This window comes from Chroicocephalus ridibundus, chromosome 6 (genome assembly GCF_963924245.1).
Source record: "Chroicocephalus ridibundus chromosome 6, bChrRid1.1, whole genome shotgun sequence".
NCBI lineage: Eukaryota > Metazoa > Chordata > Aves > Charadriiformes > Laridae > Chroicocephalus > Chroicocephalus ridibundus.
Genome location: NC_086289.1, coordinates 43,501,645 through 43,525,947, shown reverse-complemented (window position 1 = coordinate 43,525,947; position 24,303 = coordinate 43,501,645). Strand labels below are relative to the sequence as shown.

General features: G+C 38.7%; 1 protein-coding gene across 3 annotated transcripts in view; it reads left to right on the top strand.

The window, feature by feature from the left end:
* ARMC9 (armadillo repeat containing 9) overlaps positions 1-24,303 on the top strand; it is a 71,051-nt gene that overhangs the window by 26,121 nt on the left and 20,627 nt on the right. For all 3 annotated transcript variants that reach the window (XM_063338602.1, XM_063338601.1, XM_063338600.1), the window contains 10 exons: positions 5,145-5,179; positions 6,380-6,491; positions 7,436-7,528; positions 8,811-8,901; positions 9,798-9,921; positions 11,833-11,972; positions 12,769-12,845; positions 14,894-14,968; positions 16,104-16,194; positions 17,657-17,715. In XM_063338602.1, the coding sequence (XP_063194672.1) occupies positions 5,145-5,179; positions 6,380-6,491; positions 7,436-7,528; positions 8,811-8,901; positions 9,798-9,921; positions 11,833-11,972; positions 12,769-12,845; positions 14,894-14,968; positions 16,104-16,194; positions 17,657-17,715 (897 nt within the window). The remainder of the gene's footprint in view (positions 1-5,144; positions 5,180-6,379; positions 6,492-7,435; positions 7,529-8,810; positions 8,902-9,797; positions 9,922-11,832; positions 11,973-12,768; positions 12,846-14,893; positions 14,969-16,103; positions 16,195-17,656; positions 17,716-24,303) is intronic.

Sequence of the window (24,303 nt, the reverse complement as noted above, 5' to 3'; positions counted from 1 at the left end):
ACATAAGTCATACCCCATGATCCTACCAGAATGAGCTGTGCTTGGGCTGTTCTTTTCTTATGCTTGTTTCTTTTCCTTTCCTTAAGACACCTAGTTTCTGCATGTGTTTCAATCATGACAAATGGTTCTGTCTCAAGATAGGTTTTGAATGAAAAGTATTTTGTTCGAGACTGAATCTGTGAATGTTGGGCGTCCTGTATCGCAGATGAGTCATGTATGCCCCATGTTCTTCACGCTCTTTCATTCACTGGCAATTTCAGGAATACTGTTACTCAAAAGCTTGAATTAATATTAAACTGTTCCAGGAAAGGTAAGACTGGGGAAAGAGCTTGGTAGAAAATACTGAGGAAAGAAATGCATTTTAATCTAAGAAAACTGGAAGTACGGAGAAGCAATGTAAATTTGGCTGATTGAGGCATCGTTTGATGGTTGACATGTTGGATGTGTAATGAGGAAGTTACCTGTGAGCTGTGCCTTTGACTCTCTTTGCCTTTCAGTCTGTGGCCTTGGATTCATCACCTGGAGATGGAGATTATAATGTTTCTTCTAACTGTATAAGAATATAAAGAATTTACTTAAAACAGAGTGCTTCGAGGGCTATGAATTCACAGTGCCGGTGGTTTTAGTTTCTCATGTCTGATTATTTAAAAGCAGCTGTTATAGATAAGTCCTAACTTGCCTGCATCCAAATACTCTCTCTCTGTGTCTCAAAAGCACAGTACAGTTGGAGTTTTTCCACTATTCCACAGAAATGACAAAGATATCAGAGTTCAGCATTTAGATTTGAGTATTAACACCAGGAAAGGGAAGAACAGATCTGTGAGGATCAAAAAACCCAAAAAGCCGAAGTGGGTTCTGTTCTGCCCTCTTCCAGACTTCAATATTAACCTTTTCCTCAGTTAAATGTATCCCTTTGTTCCTAAAAATAATTTTAAGAGGCTTCATGTTTTTTACGTGTATCTGCAACATAGAAGACTGTTTTTAAAAGCATATGGCTAAAGTTTTGCAAAGAACTTAAAAAGAGGTTTGTTATTAATTTGGTGGTAGGGCAGGTTTTTGTTTCCAAGGATCTCTTGCTTTTGCTTTCCGTGGTAGCGATGTGTTGAGAGGAGTGAAGGCTGGTTTAGCTGGCACTCCTGCCGCAAGTCATGCATGTGGAAGCTTGGCTTTGGATCCGCTGTGTACAGAGATGACCTTTTTCCACATCGTGAAAACGATGACCTTTTTCCACTGGCTAGATTATCTGTCTTAAATGAAGTAAGCGTGTTAATGGAAGGAAGCCCAAGAGCTGATTTGTAGGACCCAGCTGTATTTGAGGTGTGGTTTTCCTTTTGTGAAAGCTAATGCGCAAGTCAAGAACTAGAGCTTAACACAGATACTGCGTTAATATCCTGGGTAAATATCTGGGTAAATATCCTGAGATTGGGACATCTCACATCCCTACCAAAGACAAGAAACAATGGAAACAAACAAACAAGTACTACCTAGTGAAATGTGAAAGGAGGTGCTGCAGCTGAATGTATTTGCTTTGGTGGGCAGCCTGCTAGGGAATTTGTAATGCGCGTTTACCCTTTCCCGCTTGTACGGGGCAAGGTGGTTTGTGAGGCGGAGAAGAACACTCTGCTTAAGGAATAAGAGTATTAAACCAAGTTAAAATGAAATGTTAGGACGGGTCTGTATTTCACTCTTTTAATTAGAAATGTTACTGTGAAGGAAGCCATGAACCCAGTGCTTCCTATTGCCGAGGCTGCTGCTTCCAGCTGGTCAAATCTGCCGGCATTAAAAATGAGGTGTGGGGCTGGTACAAACTGTTATGGCTTGCAGGGGACATCACCTCAAGCTCTGTCCTGGGACAAGAGCCAAGGAAAGGATGGGTGCAGAGGTGGTGCCAGCCAGCCTGGCAGTGGTCTGGGAGCGAGAACTGGAGAGGCCAAGGTATAAGGAAGGGAAAGGCTGGTAGGGTAGCGGGGTTCTGGGGATTTGGGGTGACACATGTCTTTCCTCTTTAAAAACGAGGATAAAAAGATGAAAAGTTGAGACCCTATGGCAAGAGGTAGCCTGGATGTTAAACTGAATGATCAGAACTCAGTGGTACTGTATTTGGATCACTTGTTTGAAAATTGAACTGATTGAAAATCTCTCTTCAGACCCATTCAGCAGGAGACAGAGAGCGTGCGATGCTGTCCCTTGGCTCGCTGCGTGGCTCTGTGCTTTGCAGGTGTCTCAGCTCTCTGCCCCAAAGTAGCGTGGACCCTGAAATCAGCCCTGCGAGCCACAAGAGAGCTGCTGGGTTGCCTAACTGCCAAAAAATGCCCAGTGAAGAAATATAATTCTCTAGCAAAATTTTACTGCAATCCTTGTTCTCATAAAATTACTTAAAGTAGAGGTCTAAATAAATTCCAAAACAGGAAAATACTTGTACCAGAGTTGTTACTGTACTGTATCAGCTGTTGTTAACTTATTTCGCAGCATTCTTCTGTAATAATCAAACACTAAATCTGTTGGTTTTCTGTTTGTGGTGTCTGTGCCATGAGCTTCCGATTGTTTAATTGTAAAATAATTTTTAGCTCTTGTGCACTGCCATTCATTGGTAGATCTAAAAAACCATCTTATTCAAGAGATTTATGCCTGCATCTGCTTTCCAAATGAGAAAAATTGAGGCCCAGAGACGTGAAATGACACGTTTAAATTCTGTCTGCAATCAGTCGCCAAATCAGGACTAGAGGCACATCTCCTGAGACTCAAGCCAATGTCTTACCCAGTGTGCCGCACTGGACGGATACAGATTAGTTTACTTATGACTAATTGCAATAACATGGATGAAGATGAAGAAAGTAAATTTCTGCCTGTAACATGGTTTCATTCCTCCTGCTTCTCAGTCAGTCTGATTCAGAAGTGAAGGACAAACTCTCCCTGAAAACTTTTCCCCATTTCTTATTGAACCTGATGTAATATGAACTGTATCCCTCATTCTTTCCCAGAAACACCAAAAGCCTGAGAGAGCTTCCTTCCTCCTGGCACATTCTAGACTGATAAACTTGGTTCTGATCAGAAAAGTGAGCGCTAGACAAGAAGGCTCTCCATCCCACTGCTCCGGCCCCCAGAGCTCCGGTATAGGGTCTGTCTCACTGTGGGGTGCCTTTTTGGTGTAGCCAACAGAGCCAAACCCTACTAAATGCTTTGCTGTGCTCCATCTGCTGGCTTAAAAAGTAGTTTGGTAATTAGTAGGACTTCGTCCTGCTTGATCTGATTGATTTTTAAAAATCTGAATGTTTTTCCAATTGAAGTTTCTGTAGTTTGAAATTTATAAAAGCTTGTAAAATCTTACCCTTGCCAAAAAGTTTTCATTTGTGTGGAAGGGTGATGCACGTATCTTTACCAATTATACATCCTTTAGCTGGATTTTGGCTGGAGCAAATGTTTTTCTTTCTAAAGCAACAAAGAAGTGGTGGGTAAAAAGGACTTTGCTGAAAGCAGAGAGCTTCTGCATCTGTGCATAAGTACATCTATTTATTAGTGACCTGCTCTATTTCTTTTCTCACTCATGTTCTTTGCCTTTTGTTCTCATCTTCAAGGGCTCTGTTATTTCTGTCACTTTAACGTACTACAGTCACTTTCTTCCCCGTTTCCTTTAATGGAGGAGAGTGCGGAGAAAGTCAACAAAAATGATTTGTGATTTCGTTGCACACTCGATTGTAAGATGATAGGTTTTGATTGGGAAAAGAGTTTTGTTTAAACAAAAGATAACTTTTTATATTTATCAAAAATGCTAAGGAAAACGAATGCAAATAAATGAGGGGGAAACGGTTTAGGTAGATATAATACTTTGAAAGACTTTCCTATTGTGTAAAATGAACTATGATTTGAGAACTGCTGTCAAGACAGGTTAATTTTGAAGTGTATGACCTGTTAATTGTTTATCATGTACAAGTCATTCATTGACTTAAACGTAGTATAAAATGCATTCCAACGTGCGTAAAAGTTTATTTCACATTATATTCACACATAAACAAAAGTTTATTTCACAGAGAGTGGTTCCTTGTATTACGAACGATACCCATGAGGTCACGTTCGAGAATATGTCAGATGATGTAATTCAATATTCTCTATGGTATTTCATGCTTTTTGTCTCCTAAATCCCTCAGTTTTAAATCTGACAATAGACATTGATTGTATAGCTCCCATTGAAAGAGGCTAGGTTAGAAGAAAAGACCAGTTTTAAAGGCATAAGTGGTAATGAGAGATTTTTTAGAAAGTGAGTAGGGAGATCAACACAAAGAGATGACACTGAATATTCTGCGAATATGGCACATAGTTGACATCAGAATGCATGATATGAAGCACTCTTATGCCAGAATTGCTGCTTCTTGGCTCACATACAATTCACTCTAGCAAAAAATATTTACTGAAGCAGACAACTTTTATGTGATGTTGATATTTTTAAGCTTTGACTTGTGCAACAGTGGTGGCTGCATATGCTCTGTGTCACACTGCATCAGAGAGGAAATATCCAGGCTTAAATTGAACTTATCCTAGGCAGAACCTCTGAGAATGCCATGCTGTTCCATATTGGTTTTATCCATGCTAGAATAAATAGTCCTTTCTTTACATATCGATAGCTATATATAGGCATATATATTAATAACTACAGACACTCAGATAATGTTAGTGTCAAAACGGAGAATTGTAGCACGTTTGGATGCTGTAATGTGTGGTATGTCCCCAGCAGAATATTACTGCACCTTTAAGGTATTAAAATTTTTTAAGTCAACAAATATGTTTAACAAGGTCTGCATCTTCCGCGGTGTGTTTTGTATGGTAGTTTCTACTCATGTTTTTTCCTTTTATTTATTTTTTAAAATTCTTCACGTATAGGTAATTTTTTGAGTATGACAGTGAAGATAACCTAGCCAGATCATAACAAAAGAGATTTTTACCTGTGAAACACTTTAAGGGAAAAGAAAGAAAAACATTGATGTCTTCTCTTTTTAGCTGTGTTTCTAATTTGCAACATAGGTTTTATAGAAAAAGAACTGCAGAACCTCAGTGAAAGAATTCGCCGTGGACCTCATTAGTAACATTGTTGGTGTGAAATTTGGGCTAATCTGTTGTGATTTCTGTTTTTCTTTCTCTTTCTGATCCAGGCTTCCACAATGTTAAGAGCATCTTTAGCCCCTGTGTAAGTATTTCTTGCTGAGCTTCATTTATTTCGGTAGAGAGGAGGAAGAGGGGTTAGTAAGCTGAAGTGCCTTGCCAGTTGTCTGCAAATGGGAATCACGCATCCTTTGTGTGCTTCCTCTGAGCTCAGTGAACATTGTTTGCAAATATTGTGTGATCCGTATTCTTCTGTTGGGCAGGTTCAGTAACATCCTAATTTCAGCAGGATGTTGCTAATCCTGTAAATCTGCCACTCCACACCTGTGAGTTGGTTGCTGTATTTTCTTTGCTGTTTCCGCACAATGTAGTCCTGTTGTTGTAATTCGTTTGCTCCTCACAAATCCAGGAAAGGGGGGAATCAGTAACGTGGATTTTTGGGTGCTTCAAGTTTAATTTTTTTGTGACTGACTTAATAAATTTTGGTTTATAAGATCAAATAGAGAGGGTATATCTGAGGTGAATGTTTTATTAAATTTTTGAGACACTGTTTTGATCCTTATGTTGCTTACAGGATAATTAAAGGGATAATTATACATATAACTTGAAATTTCTTTTGAAAAGTGGTAGGATAGGAAGGTAGAAGCAAAAATTGCTTAGTGGAATATATTTAAATATTAACATTAAAGCATTGATCGGAAGCAGTTTTGTTAGGTGAAACTTCTATTGTAGTGTTAAAATTCAAAATAGCAAGATAGTACTGGTGCATGGAAAGTGGTCCTGTATTAAGTCTTATGTTACGCCAGCGTAGTCCAGCCCATAAAAATCCATTCAGCCTACCACCTTTGCCTTGGAGAAGACGTTTCTGTGTGCATGAGGGCTTAGAGGTAAAGTTGGAGCTGCAGTTTGTGACTGTGTCTGTTCATAACTGTGTGCTAAGAGCCACAAACTGCTGCCTTCACGCTCTTGTGGCCCACATAGGGCAAAAAAGGACGTCACTGTACTGTTTTGTGCCACTGAAAAGCTTGGATTATCAATTAGGTAGTTGTCAGTGTTTAGTGTCTGCAAGTAAATGAACTGCATGCATGGTGAAAAAATAAGTCCAAGTTTAAAAAGTCTGTTGTTCTAGCATGGTAATGGTAATAAAAGTAACAAAGGTGTAAAAAAGTGGAAGCTTTTTTCCTGAAGCAGACTTCCTGTTTTGGCTCTTCTCACCTCAGTAACATCAGCTGCACTGAATAAGGAGAGAAAGTTTTGATAAATGTCTTTTCCATTTGCATTTTAGGAAGGTGCAGGATGTGCCATTGTTGCCCTCTTTGGATTATGAGAAATTGAAGAAAGATTTGATTACAGGGAATGATCGTCTCAAGGCCTTCTTACTGCAGGCTCTGCGCTGGGTAAGGGAGACGGCCTCCACAGAAATAAAGAAATAGGTCCATTCTGGAGGAGTCCGGAACTAAAATCTATCTTATGAGCAAGATGATTGTTCTGGTGATCAGTTAGGCATTGTAGGCAACTTTTCTCTTTGTCAGCGAAGCTTGCTGAAGCTCTTGAGATGATGAAGAAAGCCCAGGCAGTAGGTATGTATTGTAGCAGTACTCTCCCCATCAGAGGAAAGCCAGATAGGAATTCCTGGGATCTTCAGTGAAAGTAATTTCTGACATGTTTTCAAGGAAATTTTTGTTGGTTTAGGCAGTTCCTCTTTCCATGTATTACCCTGGTTTAGATTTATATAAATATTGCTGTATCAAAGAAATACCTGACTCTAATCACCAGTTTTCCTTTATAATCAGGGTGTTCTACAAGAGCTTACATTTTGTTTGGCTCGGATCATGTAATGATGTTTCAGAAAAATAAAAGGTGACAACAGGAAGTTACATTTTCCTGCTGAAAAGGAAGCTGGTGCGTTCAAAATGACAGACGTGACAAATGATAATACTGGAATTCTGATCGAGCTTCAATGTCCATTTTCACATTAAAAAAAAACATCCTTTGGGTCTGACCAGTCATTCTTCTAGCCCAGTACTCTGTCTCAGATGTTTTAGAAAAGCACCACATCTGTAGCTATTAGAGGAGCTTTTTAACTTCATGGGAAGTAATGCTTCCTGTATGGACAGTGATGAGAGCTCCCAATTAACAGTTTTGTAGTGGATCACTGAGCTGAGGTCAGGTCAGTTCATTTCATCTCTTTCCCTTAGATCACTGAGGTTGAATTCCTTCTCCCTTTGAGAAGAGGTTTCTCAACTATTGAGTATCAGCACCTTTAAAATCTTCAGCGGTCATCAGTTCACGTCACCGTTTAGTTATTTGACTGGTTTATTTTTGTTGTTATTTATTTTAGCGCTTGACAACATCATATCCTGGAGAACAGAGAGACACTGTCCTGCAAGCCTACATCAGTAATGACCTCCTAGACTGCCACAGCAACTGTCAGGTCAGCTGGAAAGGGTTTTCCTCCAACTTGTATGTGATATTGCTTATCTATTTCTATAAAGTGCTGATCAGAACAACGTATCACTCTCTGGAAGGGGGAAAAAAAAGTAATAGTGCCAAAATCGTGTGATACATTTAACTTCTGCATCCCAGTCTTTAAATGTGATGGACAAAGGTTTGCATTACAAGAGCTCTCAGTGTAGCTACAGTTCTTGTAGACAAGTGGAAGTTTGTCACCTCTCCTGGTGCTTGATGTCCGTGAGTTGTGCAGAAGCCTACTGAACCCCTTACTTAGGAGTTAGCTCTTGCTTATCAGATGCTATGTCTCTTTTTGAGTGATTATGTATTGTTAGATAATATTTTCAAACCATTCCACTGATCAAGGATAAGAACTAAATTAGGACTTCAGTCTCGGTACCTCTACGGAACACCTGATTATGCACTTGTAATAACATGTTCAACAGTATTTCTGTGAATTTGGAATGGGTTGTTACCTTTCTTTAGAAAGGGGAATTGCTGGTATGTTGATTTTGAAAGGTTGCTTCAGTCACTGATAATCCAATACTATTGCTAACAAAAATGCAACTTTTTTCATTTGTAATAGTGAATTTTGTGCATAGTTGAGGTCCCCAGTTGTTTGGAGCAGGGAGCCTACTTGTTACCTTGTGGCTCCCATTGTCAGTGCAACAGTAACTTCACTAGAAATGTTAAAGGATTTTTAAATCAATGATCTGTTTTTCACCCAATAAATTTCTGTAAGAGGAAAGTTATGTGTAAGTAATGCCTGAAGTAAAACAGATTAAAAATAGGTTGCAATGTGGTGCTCTTGGTAAGTTACTGAGCTGCTTTCCCACACTCTTAGTTGTCAAACAATAGCACTCCTATTCAGGTAACATTACTGCGTTTAAGTTCATCAACAAAACTGACAGATATTTTTTTTTATCACTGACTAAATAGTAATTTTAGATATCAGCTTTAACTGGTAACTGTTGGTTCATTATAATTCTCACCGTACACCATGGAGCTTAATGAATTTTTAATAGACTGAGCTGAGGAGCTCTAATCTGCTTATTTGTTCATTTTCCATCTCTCCCTCAGCTCCCTGCCAATAAAAAAAACCACAAAACCTGGGAAATTTTAAATCATATTTACATTACTTAAGATATCGACATGCATTTAAAGTTTTTTTGCTGTGAAAATTGTATGAAGCTTTTAAAACATTACAGAAGACATTTTTTTTCCTGCTTCGGTGAGTTTTTATTAATGCTTCCTTTCTTTTTCAGAAAAGTGTCCTCAAATTATTATATTCTAAGAGTGAGGTAGTCAGACAGTATACGGCAAGGCTCATCAATGCTTTTGCTTCACTGGCAGAAGGTAAGAGATTTGCTGCGAGAGACAGCATTTTTGTATAATGCTGGCTTTTTGGTACTTTACAAGTGCATGCCGCTGCATGTGGAAATTTAGAGACTTATTTGCACCCTTTTTCTAGGCATTCATGGTCTTTTGTTGCATGCATTCAAAACAGTTTTTCAGGATCTTGAAAGTTTTTATTTTGACACTGTATATTCAACATTTCTAACTTCTTTTGATGATTTGTGGTCTACGTGGGAACTTACCCAGGTGCTGCCTTTAGTATCATCTTCAGCCTCTTCATGAGGATTAAAAAAATAAATAAAGAAGAAAAATCACCATTAATTAAAGGTCCTGTAGACAGACTTGCTACCAGGCTGTGCAACAGTAGTTAGTGCAGCTGCTCTTGCATCTTCCTGGTCCTCACCTGAATAAATCTTTGTGCATCGCTGCTGTTTCATTACATATATATGCAGCTTTGTATCTCTGCCTGTCACAAATTAGTCCTTGGTTTGGTGTTACTTAAGGAGCTAACTATTGCTAGCAACTGAAATCCTATTTAAAGTCAATAACAGTAGGGTACCTAACTTTACTGAGCTCTTTGGACATCTCTGTCTTTTCCTAGAGTGTACAAAACTGATAGATCAGAAAGCATGTACTAAAAGAGGAATAAGTGGATTCTGTGTGGTACTAACTTGGCAACTGGGGGCCTCTAATGCCTCAAGTGGCTGGATTGAGTGCAACTGGTCTGCTAGACAACTCATTTGTGCAGGTTTGTTTGGGTCTTGGCACAAGATTGTGGCTTATCAAGAAGAAACTGAGGTCAAAACTGCTTACTTTTTTACTTTTCCAAGGAGAGGGAGCTTTTCTATCATAAACTGATATCTCAGCATCTCTTCTTTCATCACTTTTTTCACCAGGTCGTGTCTACCTTTCTCAGAATCCAATGTTGCTGCGAATGCTGGAGGAGAGACTGAAAGCTGAAGACAAGGATTCCCTTACATGGGAGAATGTTCTGGGGGCTCTACAGAAATTCAGCCTCAGGTGATGAAAGCACAGCAAGCAGTGGTGACAGCAGGAGAGGAAATGCAGGCTAGTTAGGCTCTGTTCAGGGAGGAAAGAAGAGCACTTGATTTTCCCATAACAATCATCAGAACTTCTGATGACTGATGAAAGCAGTGTCATTTATTATGGCGGAGAACTCGGGTTTGCTGACTGAATTAACCTGACTTCCTATCAGCTGTCAAGACTCGAGCAGATGTACATCTGCAATAGCCTTGTGTGCTTTATATGTATTCCTTAATTGAACAAAGTGAAAATCTTAATGTAGAAAGTTCTGAAGATCCTATGTAGAAAAAAAAAAGTTGCATTACATTCCGGAGCATAAGGTTTTCATTATCCTTTCTGCAAACATTTTTCAGGGATTTCATCCTCATCCTGTTGATCCGCTTTCCTGGAGCCGTCTATGCATGGGCTGCCTTGTTTCTTACTTTCGCGTTAGCAGTCTGACTCAAATGCCCACCACAAAAGAAATGTGCAAAAGCAGTAAAGGGCATGAAGTTGCTCTCATTTATCAAATAAATATGATTTAGGAACTCTATTTTCACAGTACTCAGGAGGCATGTTCAGGCCTGAATAGTTAACTAGATGTAAGGAGGTATGTGTATGTGTTCAGCTTTTGTTATTTTCATTCATGTTTCTTCTAAATTAAGACTGCAAGTGTTGGGGTCTTTTTTTATTTGTTTTTTTTCAGCTTGTTGAAGAATCAGGGCTGCTTTTGGATTTGCCTTATTTAGAACTTGTCTGGATGAAGCACATGTAAATGTGCTTTGGGTAAAATTCTGCACTGCTTCCTAACATGATATCTTATACATATTTGAGATGAAAGAGAATATATCTTTGTACTCTCCTCCTTGAAATCCTAAATGAATCTTAGAGAATATGATTTTTCTGTTGTAGCAGTTGTTGATAGTACATGTTATTTTGAATTTTGGGGCCTAAGATACTGAAAATGTGAAAGTTTTTTTTATTTTCCAAAAAATAATAGTTAATTTTATAGAAGGTTAATTCCAGATGCTTGACATGAGGGACTTCTTTTTAATTATTATTTTTTATTAAATGCTCCCTTGTTTTGCTCAGTCCATGCCAAAATCCCGGGATGGAGAAAGTGTATGAGCTTTCCTGAGTAATCCAAATCCCAAGTACTAAGACCAGGAAAATACCTGATTTGATCTTTGCAATTTAGACTTACTGCCCATTAGAAATAATGTGATTTAGAATGGTGTTCTTCTGTAAGATCTTTCTACCAGTATATACTACTTTTTTGTATTGTAAAGCAAGCAATATCTGCTGCAGGAGAACACAGCTGACCACCTGGCACTTTATTCAGTATACTCTTTGAAGGCAGCTACAGGTTGAGTTAAAAAAATACATGATTTAAGAATCTCTAGAGAAAAGAGCAAATAGATTTAAGCAAAAAATCTCATTTATCAAATCAACAATACAAAATGCTATGGCTACCTGTGGCAGACGAGGTAATTAATTTATTTTATGGGTCTGTTGTGTGTAGCCGGCTCTTTTACCATTTTAAGACAATTGAAAATGCAATTTTAAGTGGAGTTAGAAGCCTTAGAAAACAATGAAGAAGCTTACCTCAGCAGTTTGGAGGTTTAAAAAAACAAAACAGAACACAAAAAACCCTAGCCCACCTAACAGTATTTTAGTCCTCTAACCCTATGGGAATCTGCATCTTCAGTTTCTTCAGGCTTTGTTAATTCCTTAATTTAATTGATTCTGCCAAAATGTGAAGTTCCAGGTGGTTTTTTTTGTTGGCAGGTTAGTGTATAGCAGGTAGATGATGCAGGGTTTTAATGTGCTTATATTAGCTATAAGTATATTTGAAAGCTATTTATGTTGTGGTCTCATTTTTGTTGGCTTTTTGTTTTTTAATCCTAGGCGTGCACTGCAGTCAGCAATGATCAAAGATGGGCTCATTTTCTGGCTGGTTGATGTTCTAAGAGATACAGATTGCCTGTCTGATTACACGCTGGAGTATTCTGTTGCCTTGCTCATGAATCTCTGTCTGCGGAGTGCAGGTGTCTTACCTTTTGAATTACAACCTTATTCCAAGAAATGGATAAGGGAAGATCGTGAATCCTTTTTTCTGATATACTTGGATTCTTTCAAGTGACTATAATTAGTAGCAGGGACTCACATGACCAGAGATATTTGAGTGTTATAACCAATGCTTTTGAGCAGATCTCTTTCCCAAGAATCCCAAACTGTGGAGGTTAGCTTCACCAAAATCTAAAGAATTAAGCAGTTAATCATTGGAATCCTCTAAGATTTGATTCTTTTTTCATATCTGCATGTGAGGATTGCCATTCTTGAAAGGACACTTTATACTTGTGTAAGAGATTTGTTTGAATAAAAGAAAGTCAGAACCGAGTTGATGAGTAATGGCAAGGACTTAACCTTTACCTTGTGAAGTGAAACATTTGCATGTTTCACTTCTACAATGCAGAGATTCCCCCCAAGAAAATAAGGTCCTGTCTATGTCCAAGAGACTTAAAAGAAGCTTAAAGTAAGTTTCCTTTTAGAAAGGAAAGTAAGGTAAGGGTGAAAAATTGACCGATTGCCATAAGGAAAATAACGCCTCTGTTAAACTTTTTAAAATCCCTTTGTGTTGCATCTTGTCCAAGATTACAGCTGTGTAAATCCAGAGTAACTCCACTGATTTCAGCTCAGTTATGCTGACCAATGTTTGGCAGGAACAAGGAATAGTATTGCTCCATGTAAGTTATATTTAGCACTGATTTTAAGAAGTAAGAAAGAAGCTTGCTCTGATCTGTTATATTTTTTCAAGCATATTTATGTTTTCTCACTTTGCAGGGAAGAAAATGTGTGCAAGGATCGCAAACCACGTGCTCAAAGTTCTCTCTAATCTTCTTGGCCATGAGAATCATGAGGTATTTATACAGCAAACTTTGGCCTAAGGAAAATGTGGAAAGAAAAATTAAAGATTAAAAAAAAGCAAGAAAGGAAGAAATGGAAGAAATAAATTGATCTTGTTTCCCGTGTTAGACCCTCGTGTAATTAATTGTGTGAAATTTTCCTGAAATTCACAATTACGTAAATTTTATTTCATTGGGCACTGGTCTTTCTAGACATAATTATATCTTCCTTCAACAAATGTTGGCAGCTAAGAATGAAAGTCTTTTAGATGCATAGTTATCATGCAATCCACGTGCCTTCTTGATTGCAGTTTCAGATGCTGTTTAAATGTCACCTCACGCCAAATCATCTCAAGTTTAACTGGTTCATGAGAAGAACAATGTGTGGTGCAAGCCCATTATACAAAACATCAGGTGCAAAGAAGCAAATTTGCTAGTAGTTTTAAGGACTATCATAAGAAAGCAGTACATCTGTGACATTCAGGCCCTAATACCTTTTTATCTACCACTTCATTTAACCTGCTGCTTAACCCTTTTGTGGTTCGGTTCGTTTCTTTTCTGTCTCCAGACATTTGCATCCCAGATGCTAAATTAAACTACCTCAGAGGAAAATGCTAAAAACTATTAGTTATTTCTACCTAATGCTTTTTAGCACATCACTGTGATACCTGCTGTCTGCTATATAAAGCATTGCTTCAGCCGTCTCTGCAGAGGGCTGCTTCTTAAACCATGGAGTAAAATTCAAGGCAGGAGAAAATGTGGGCAAATATTATACGAAGTTGAAATCACAGGGAGGCAGAATTTTTACCAGGCTATTCTGGAATGATTCCTTGATGATTGTGCAAGGTATCTGGGGACTTCTAGTAAAAATGAAATTAAACTCTGGTGTCTTAACGTTTATACACAATGATTGTATCATCAGGTTTTTTATTTATAACTTAAAGTAGAGAATAGATTCCAACGAAGTGTTTAGACTGCGTTTTATGAATTCATTAGAAGCTGTAGATCGGTTCTTTACTAGCAGTGTTCTGGTTAATATGAAACTTGGCATATCTTTATTGGACTCTTTCACTAGCTTTTGTTCTTGTGAATGATGAGAGTTAATACAATACATACTAATACAAAATAACATTCCAGTCCCTAGACTGAAGTATTTAGAAATGCTATCGTACTGTTGAATTCCGTGCCTTAGAATGACCTTGAAGTTTCTGTCAGAGGGTGCATTCTTATGACCTAGTTTGCACCAGCGCAGCTGATAGAAGCTTTGTTATCAAAGCCAAAGGTAGAAAGCAATGCTCTTGGGTGCCAGGAGAGCTTTCTGAGCAGCTGTGGAATCCTTGTGTAAATCCCAGTCCCTTACCTTTCCTTGCTTCCCCTGCTCCTAGCCTAGCTCATTTTTCAGTTTTCCAAGGGTATAGACAGAGGATGACTGGGAATCTTAGCGCTTCAAAAGGAATTGGCCAATACTAAGGGTCACATAAGTGCTGATAAAACTCATTTTGACAGATCTGGTGGCTTTCACTAACCATAATACAGAGCTTTCATGCTAGCTGGTTTTTTGCCTCTGCTGAGGAACAGTAACAGGCAGCAGAGTGAGAGGATGGTTTTAGGCTGCTACAGCTTTTATCATCCTGCTTAAGCCTACAGTGCTTGAAGCCTGACCTGAGTTCATGCTGACACAGTCTTGTCCCCGTTCTTTGTCCTATTTTTTGTACTGCCACTAGTATTTGTCAGAAAATAACCTTCTTTTTCTGATTTTCTCTTCCCTGCCCCGCCCCCCCCCCCTTTTTTTTATGGGCTAGGTCAATTTGCAAGATACATTTTCAGAAGGAGTGGGGAAGAAATTGGCATGCAGCAGTACTGATTTAAATCAACCGTATCCCAGTATATTTGCATTCTGAAAGTTCACTGCTTCCTAAGTGGGAATTTTTGCAAGTGCAGGCTGGCCTGGTTAAACTCTCTGAACATAGTTGTTCTGCATCTTCACTCTTAAATTTTGCTTATAGTTAGCTGGGTTGAATGTAAGAGGTTTTCTTGGTGGAATGACTATTTCTTCCTCTTAGATACAACCATATGTGAATGGAGCACTGTATAGCATTCTTGCCATCCCTTCTGTCCGAGAAGAAGCCAGAGCAATGGTAAGAAGTGGTGCTTTGCATAACACGAAGATCAACGCGTATGCCAAAGATGGCGTGCACACAGGTACCAGTTAAGCAGTGTGCAGCAAGGTTGTGAGGTAGGAGCCACGGCATTTTGAGAAGGGAATTCACAAGAGGTCCTCCGCCTTTGATATTCAGGCAGATACGAATGTTATGTCTCAAACACTTTTGCCATATTTGCTGGTCTTTTCCCAGAAATGGAGCCCCAGCAGTGTGAAGGATTCTGTCTGAATTATAAATTAAAGGTGGTATTGTAGAATAGCGTTGTCCATCTAGCATTTTGTAGACTGGATGTGGCCCAGGAGATGCTTTCATTTGACCTGCTCCTTCTTCCCCTTATTTAATTCATTCTGCACAGGTGAATAGCCACGAAGAGGATGAATTCCTCTTGCTGCTTTTGTTTCTGCCTGGTATAGACATGGTTAGCTGGGGAAGGCAGCAGGAGGACGGTTTTAACAGAACTACAAATTGATCTCCTCTGAAAGTTTGTCTAATGGTAATGAATGTGGTTTAATTTCTGGATTTGAGGAAGCCGTTCCTTTGTATCTTAAGCATCTTTGTGTGCTTAAGGTACAAAGGAGTGTATCTTTGCATCTTAAGAATTAACCTAGAGAGTCATGCACACATAATTGTTGTCAGATGTTTTACCTCACGGAGCACAGAGGATTGGAAGTCGTCTTAAATGATTAAAAACACAAAATCAAGCCTATAAGGGGCCACAAAGAGAGAAACTGGGTTTAAGAGAAGGTCAAAGTTGGTCCTGCTATTTGCTTATTTCTCTGAACCTTGTACTGTGCTCTCTGTGAATGCAAATTTTCCCTTTTCTGTTGACTACTGTGTACTGAGTTCAGAAGGCAGAAGCAGCAGATCTATTGTAAAAATTTGCTGTTCGTCATGGAGGCTTCTGCATTTAAACCTAGAAGCAATCTAGACAGCATATTTCTTTTGTCTTTGGGAAGTGTATGAACAAAATGGAGTTCTCAGAGCTGGACATGGTGGTTTGTTTCACGCTGCCTCTGTTTTTCCTGACAAAACAATGACATTTTAGCTAGGAAAACTCTGTTACTGTGGTCACATGAAATACTAATCTAGCAATGTTTTCCACTACATCCAGGGAATGGAAGAAATCCTGCGCTGCTTTATCAAGGAAGGAAATGCAGAGATGATCCGGCAGATTGAATTTATTATCAAGCAGCTCAATTCAGGTCAGAAGAACAGATGGAGCTATCTGAGCTGTAAATCTTTCACAAAAGCCATATGAAAGCTCATGTTTTTACTTGGTGTTGAAACTCTCAAAGAATAAGTATAGTGTGATGGTCTGAGGGAGGGTGAATAGTGAATGTCAGGATTTGAATTTCAGATGTACTTTAAAATTTCCTTTTGTGTTACAATTATAAAGAAGAAATAAAAGGCTGAGTAGGTCTCAATCCCAAAGTCTTAGGACTGTAAATAGAATGACCTTGACTGTTTTCTTTCATGCCAGTGGCCTCACAGTAATGAGAGACTGCTGTCAACTGCAAAAATAAACAGGTGATACAATTTGTAATGCAAGATTTAGGGACTAGGTCTGTCTCTGCTCATTGCTTGCTCTACTGAGGAGTGTAGCTTTGTTATCTGAAATGGCTTATCCTGAATAAGGGGCAGAGACCATCCTTTTTGGAGAGTACGTTGACGGGTCCCAGGAGTTGTAGATGCTGTGTTAATATAGACAAGTGTAAGAAGGTAGAATATTTGTTGTATTTTCTGTTTCTGTGGGTGAAAGGAAGGCTAAAGAAAGATAAAGTAAATACTGAAAAGGAGGTGAATTGTGGTTTAATCTTTCTGTACAGTAAAAATAGAACAAGTTTAACTGCTTTCTTTGGCTTTTGGAAAGAGCAGAAGACAGCATATCTTATGGTCCTAGCTTGGAAAAGAACAAATGAAATATTTAAGCACTGTATTGCCACTGTGCAATATTTGTTCATCAAGGTTATAGAATTGCTTCTCTTCTACCTGTGAATGGTATTTTTAAAAGTTTTTGTCCCATTGGTGAGTAAAAGTTGAGTGTGCAGATTTCCAGTATAAGCCTGGCTGCTTTTTTCTAGGGAAATGAGTTTGTCCAAAATTTACAATAAGCATTCTACGCGAGCACTATCTTTTTATGTATAAAAGCAGTATAGAATCATAGAATGGTTTAGGTTGGAAGGGACCTTAAAGATCATCTATTTCCAACCACGCTGCAGTGCGCAGGGACACCTCCCACTAGGCCAGGTTGCTCAAAGCCCCATCCAGCCTGCTCTAATATTTAAATGTTTGTAGGGAGAAGTAGAGTCTTCTATTAAAAAGACTCTTTTATTAAAAATCAGTTGAAAAATGGACAAACTTCCAAGTGCACACACTTTCATTCCAGTCTTGTCAGTAAATACACTGGGCCATCAGAGTGGGATTTGTGAGAAAAGAACTATTCTACAGTGTTTCTGTTTCTGCCATCTTCCCAAATATGAATTGATTTCAGTGATTTCTAGGGTGCTTTATAGGAGCAGAGAATTCCAATAGTTGTTCTGGAAAGAATAGGATGTCTATTTGAGAAGCAAGCTAAATCTTACTGTTGTAAAAGAGTGGCAATAACTAGAGGTTCTGTTAAGTTGCACGTGTACTCTTACACCATTTTGTTTTGCTTCTTTCTAGAAGAGCCATTAAATGATAGTATTGTGTCTGACGATGAAGAGGAAGAGGAGGATGAGGAAGTAAGTTTAAAGGCCTTCTGGCACCTTTTAGAAAAATCCTTAACCTTCTAGACAGAAGGTGTCAATAAGTCAAACTTCGGGTTTTTTATTTGGGTTGGGTTTTTTACTTTTATTTAATTACCAGTGTGCATGAACAAGCAAATTGGATCTGTTCCCATTACCTTATCTTCATTTGAAGTCCTGCTCCTTTATTTTGGCAAGTCACCACCTCTGTGATAGCTTGAAATAAGTAGAGATGAGGAGTTACTGTAGCAGTAGAAATCTTGCTTTCAAGCAGACCCGTTTCAGCAGTTAAAAGTAAAGGAACCAAATGAACCAGTGTCTTGATAGAATAGTTTATAAACAAGTTGTTACTTTTTCTTAAGGTATCATGATCTGTTCAGGGTATGGCTTCTTTTTCTGTTTAGAAACTTTGAAATATTTTTAATAAATTATCTGTGTGTAATGAAGGAACACAATAATTACAAATTAAGAAATAAGTCCCATAAGAAGAGAAAAGAAAAAAAAATTGAGAAAGTCAGCATGAGAAACTATGTCATAGTAAATCGAAATTGGTTAGCTGTGTATTTCTAGCTCTGCTAATAAATGCATTTTATACCAATACTTCAGCATTGCTTAGGAAGCTGTCTGCATGGAATAATGGGATCCCAGGTGCAGACAAAACAGCGTATTTGATCGTCTAAATTAAACAGCAAAGGAATGCGTAAATGTGAGAGAAATGTTAAGCCCCATCTTCACTGGTGGTGTGGCCATTGCTATGTTGCCATAAATGCACAGGGGGCATTGAAAATACACTGTGTAGGCAGTTACATGGGAGTTTTATGTCAAAGAAGTCTATCGCGTAGCACTTTTATTGATAAGTCTCGCATGAGAAATTTAAAACAACTACGGTAGGTGTCCTTGGAATAGTGCTTGAACATATTTAGATGGGTGTATATGTGCACATGCGTTTGTATCATGTATCAGCCTTGAAGAAGTCAGTGACATTGAGTCACTGAGTCAGTGAGTGACATTGACTGCAAAACATTCTTTTATTATAAATATTACGGGAGAACGTATATTTACTGAAAACCAAATTTTTAGACAAAAAGTAAGTTTTTGTGCTGAACCAACAAAGAGCAAGACCCATAAAACTTACCACGTCAATTGTATCCATGTTTTACGAGCTCGTTGCATGCTAACGCAAACACTAGCAAACAGTGGCAACTATGCTACAGCCTAAACCTTGCCCTGCTACTGCAGGCTGACTGAATGCGTTTTCAAGTGTACGTTGAGTCTTTTATAATTTGAAAGTGGAGGAAAACCCGTGTCCCGGTTGTAAAAGGTGTGGTGTGCTCTCTGCTGCCACGGCGCAGCACCTCGCAGGATCCAGGCTTTGCCTGGTAGTGTCCAGGGAAGTTTTGCACTGGTTGCGTTATCTGGCTAGTTTCTGTGTTGTAGTACAATAGGTGGTGAACACGTGAACTGATTACCCTTGTGACTTTGCCTAAACTTAGAGCTATGTGGAAATTCTACATTTAGAGCTACAAGGAAGTTTTATTGAACAATCGGCTCTCCCTTTTTTGTTTTTAGGGGGTACAGTAAACTGTTTTTTTTCTAATAGGATTAGACTATTGTAATCGTTTCACCTCCTGCAGGCCTGAAGTGAGTTTTCAATAAGCTTCCACTCCTCTCACACAAAATCAATGCTTGATGTGCAAGATGGGCTTTCTGGGGATTAATCATTATAACTTCCCTTTCCTTAATATGCTGCTTAACACCTTTTAACTGGTGTTCCAAGGCTTTGAGTGTCTTAGGTGTATCGTGAGAATCCAAGGTGGTGATATTTTCGCTTGAACTCTAGTATACTTTTGGGAAGGATACTATGTTCCATTGGGAAAGCACAGAGGTAAGGAACTCCTTCATGGAAGATGTGGCGCTGAGCTGCATGTTAGAGTGGAACACTTTCATGGCTTAATCTGCTCTTGGGAATGAAAGGAAGGTGAATTCACCTATTCAGTCATACCCCCTAGACAAGTTGCTGCTGCTCACAATGCCAGCCAAGGTTCTAGGTCAAATCATTTTGAAATGCATTTTTACCACTGAACCATCATGTTATTGCAACGGACTTCTGACACTTGTAATTATTTGTCTCAAAAATAACAGTAGACTTTTGAAACAGATAAATGTTTGATTACAGGTTTTCATTATCTTTGCCATTACATTAAAAAGTCTCATTATACCAATTTTAGGCGTGTCTAGTGGCACGTTCTAAATCCTTATCGCTGCTGGGAACTATAATTCTGTTCTGCTGCAAGGAGGCCCAGTTTCTTAGTCCCTCAGTTTAGAAAATATAGTACCTAAACAGCATGGTGGCAAAATGCTACACAAAATGCATAATGTTGTTGCTTTGTTAAATAAGCAAAGATTTGTTGACTCACTGCCTCAATGCCTGGAGCCCTTTTGTATTTTGGAAATGCAGTGAGTTATTGTTCTTTGATGGGGTTCTGTGATAACATCTGATGTTGTGATCTGGCAACAGAAAGTTTTGGAAAACTTTATCAGAAGTCTTGCCTTTACGTAACTTTTAAAAACTGCTACAGACTGAATGTATTTCAGAATATGTCTGTATATTGACAATTTAATGATGTGCATTCAGACTGCTTACTGATACTACAATTTGTTGCTGATCCACTTAATATCAATATTTATACCTTCACAACTTAAGTAACAACAAAAAGACTCTATTATGCAGACTTAGTTTGCAGGGTTTGCTCCCAGCTTTTATTGTTTCCAAGAGCATGTGAAGGTTCCCCTTGCTGTTACTATTACCTTTCATGGGTTTTTTGCTTTTATCTGTGTTTAATTTAGAGTTGTTGAATTCTGTCTTGGCTTTGAGCGGAACTTGTGGTAATGACTGCTTTCTCCTAAACACTGCCACTGAGATGTGATTTAGCCAGTTGGAGGGTAATTCTAGGATTTCTAAGGGCATCATACACTCAGAAATTTAAGGTTCTGTAATGTGTGACATTGGAGCATATAAACTGAATAAAACAATGTCTACGTGTATATTGTTGTTCAGAAATGAATTGACTTTTGGGTTTGTCTGCTCAGCTTTAGATTAACTAGTGTAGAGCTCAGGATGCCCTGGCTTCTGGAGTACGTACCCACCTTCATTATGTTAGCCATCTGGGGGGTGTCGTCATCCACAGTCACAGTGCATATTTTCTGGTACTTAATACTCTCTTGACTGTTCTGTTAAATACTAACTTAATTTATCTTTAGTGTTTGATCTTTATGTTTGCATTATATTTGAATTGGACCATCTTTAAAAGCTGCTTGTAAAAGTTAATATATAATAAATATTGTAGCTCTAATTCAAAAGTTCCTTTACAAACTTGAGATAGCTGTACAGTGACAATTTATCACACACTATCTGATCCCTCATCACTCAGCACCTAGCAATAGAATGAGTAAACTGCAGTGTGAAAATACACTTCAGCTAGAGAATACATCAAAAGAAAGAGAGTTTAATCACAGACCTAATCAGAGGACTTGAAGCCCTTATGTTAAAGGACTTCGCAGCCAACACCTGCAGCAGCCTGTGAGCAATGGTAAACAGGGCACCAATTGTGTTGTTTTAGTGGTGGAACGATGGCACATTTGTCAAAGCTCTTTTCCTGTACGAGGAGGCAGAGGAGGGACACTTTCAGGCTTAGTTACCTGGTGTGTTGAATAACATCAGGGAGCAAGGCTGTCAGGAAGAGGTACTTCCCACAAACCAGAAACTGGAGTTCTCTGTGTGACAAAAACATGTCAAACAGAATATTGGGAGAGGTGGAACCTGGGGACACCAAAGCAATCTGTGACGAGGAGGTAAATATGTCATGCATGCAGAGAGCTGGATGAAAGAGCAGGAGGATGTTCCGACTCTCCTGTGTAACGCCCTACTCAGAGTGTAGGCAGTCTTCTGTAAAGCATTCTTGAAGAAAACCTCCTGTTACGTCCTGATACGGCATTAACCTACCATATTAAAAAAAAAATCCACCAGACTATTTATAAAGCTCATCTTTGCAACTTTAATTTTTTTCTGAAAGTACAGTATATTGTGGAGTTTGGAGTGTGGGTTGTTCTTTTTTTGTTTGTTTTGCTTGATATAGATGATTGTTGCCTATTCTACAAGTGTTTATCTGTGTTTTCCATTATCTGGAAATACTATTCCAGTTATCTTTCACACCTACCCAGCTTCCCAGGTGATTAGGAGCTGATTGTAACTTACCTTGCATTGGAGAAAAAGGGAGATTGAACACCTATCTGAAGTTCTATACAGCCTTATTTTTTATGGCTGAGAGTCTCAAGAGTGCATCTTTAGGAGGATAAAGAAGATTAACAATCTAGTATCTTCAAAACACTGACAGAAGAACGAGTTTGTTTTATTAAACCCATGCATAAGCAAATAGATTTTAAAGAAATTTTACGCTGATCCTTAGCCCACCGTGTGGATTATTTGCACTATTTCTGTAACTGCTTCAGACACAGGCATCTAATGTCTCTTAAGATTAACTACAGCATCGGAAGCACCTGCACAAGGCTGTCGGGTATGACTTGGGGCATGGGGGGAGGCTTGTGCCCTTTCAGAGCTGCAGTAGACGACTAGGCAGGATGTTTCAAAGTAGGACTGGGTGCTACTGTGGGCTACTGAATTGAGGCCTTTGTGTCTGTGGGTTTTATCTCGGCTTGATGCCCGTGAATGAGGAGGTGATGAGCAATGACAATAATTAAATCAAAATAAAAATTATGGTTTTTGAGGTACAGAGGTCATGAAACTTGAAAAAAGGCAAGCCTGTAGAGCTCTAGGGAAGCCAAAGGCTACTTGGTCTGAGTGGTGGTAGTCTTGTTATTTTGCACCAGACAAAGACTGGAATCAGTTGGCTGTTTCCATTGTAGGAAATACCTTCCCTGTACACGCTTCCAATGTTTTTTTCCTCATGCTGTTTTTGTAAAGCGCTGTCCAAGCATCCATATTATTGGCTAATCTTTGTGGCAGAGGGTATTTCTTACTTTGGCTATTTAAAACTATCTGAGTCTAAATCTCACTAAAGCAAAACTCTTTTTTGTTTTGTTTGTGCTCTGGGGCTCATCAAAGTTTGGTGGCCATTGTTTTTCGTGGAGTTCATGCCAGGCTCTCTACATTGCTATTACAGTATACCTTATTAGAATGATTCATTTACTTTTTCTGACAGTCATTTACATTTACTGTCACAACTTGTTTCCAAAGCAAAGCACGTTTTCTTCATCTAGGGTGCATCTTATTTAGGGTATCTTGGGCAGCACAGAAGAAGATTCTTTTCGGTGGGAAAACACAAGCAAGAAGACTGTCTTGTTCGTGTATTACTACTTTTGGTTTGCTGGAGGAGTCCCTCAAACTTTAAAATTTCCTGGCTTGTAGATCTGTAGAAGCTGCAGGACTTCCATGAAAGATGAATCACTCATGGTTACACTAAAAATAGGCACAGGAGAGTGAATTCTTGGTACTTTTCACTTGAGAAGTGGATTACATTTGGGTTTTGTGGAATAAAGTCAACAGAGTATTGTTGCCTTCTTGTGTGATATTTGTATCCTAAAGTACTGATTCCAAGAATATTGTACCAGCCGCATATTGTCAGCTTTAAAGCTTCCTTGCAAACCTGAGTAGCTGCTGCTGCTGCTTCACCTTGCTCTAAAAACAGCTGCCGTCAGACACCTGCGGTCTCACCTTTCAGGACCCACTGTTGAGGAGGGGTTTTGAATGCCCAGCAAGAAAGGTTTGTTGGGGTTTTTTTGTCCTGAGCGATTAAAAATGATGCCGCTCTTTCTTGAAAATGAGCAATAAAACGTTTTGGGGGATTTTTTCCTTCTTGAGGAATACACAGCAATAAATTACTTCAGTGTTTTTGTCAAGACAGAGACATGTACCCCAGAGTACTGAACATGCATGTGGGTGTTTGAATCTCATGGAATGCTAGCATTGTGTTCAGGAAAGACTACGAATTGATTCTAGGTGCGCTTCCTTTATTCTTAGTCTTAGTTGTTATAGTCTACCTTAAATTTATTTGCAGATGATACTGATTCATAAAAAGATCCAGACAAGTTTTCTGTCAAGTTTCCTACAATCCTCTTTGCTTAAATGATAAATTCCTTGTGGGATTTTGTTTGTTTGTTTGTTTGTTTTTTAGAATTGACTTACCTTAAGTTTGGTGTTTGTGGTTTTTGATTGGTTGGTTGGTTGGTTTTTTGGATGGTTTTTTTTTTTATTTGTTTTTTTTTAAACAAGAGTAACCTTTTCTCAGCCTCCAGTGTGGCTGAGAATTGCCGTCAGGTTTTCTTTTTCAGTCTGTACTGTATGACTAGATTGACTGCAGCAGATCTGCAGGAAATAAAACTCCAAGCTTCATACCAGCTGCTCCTTAAGCATTGCATGCTGAAGAGCATTGCACCTCTTTGCACTAGCATGCAGTTTTCTACAAAGATACTAATGACTGAGATTTTTCCTAAGCTGTTATTAGGTCAAGCAAGGAATAATTATTTGGGGTTGGAAATTTGAAGGACAACAGCTTTTCAAACGCAAAC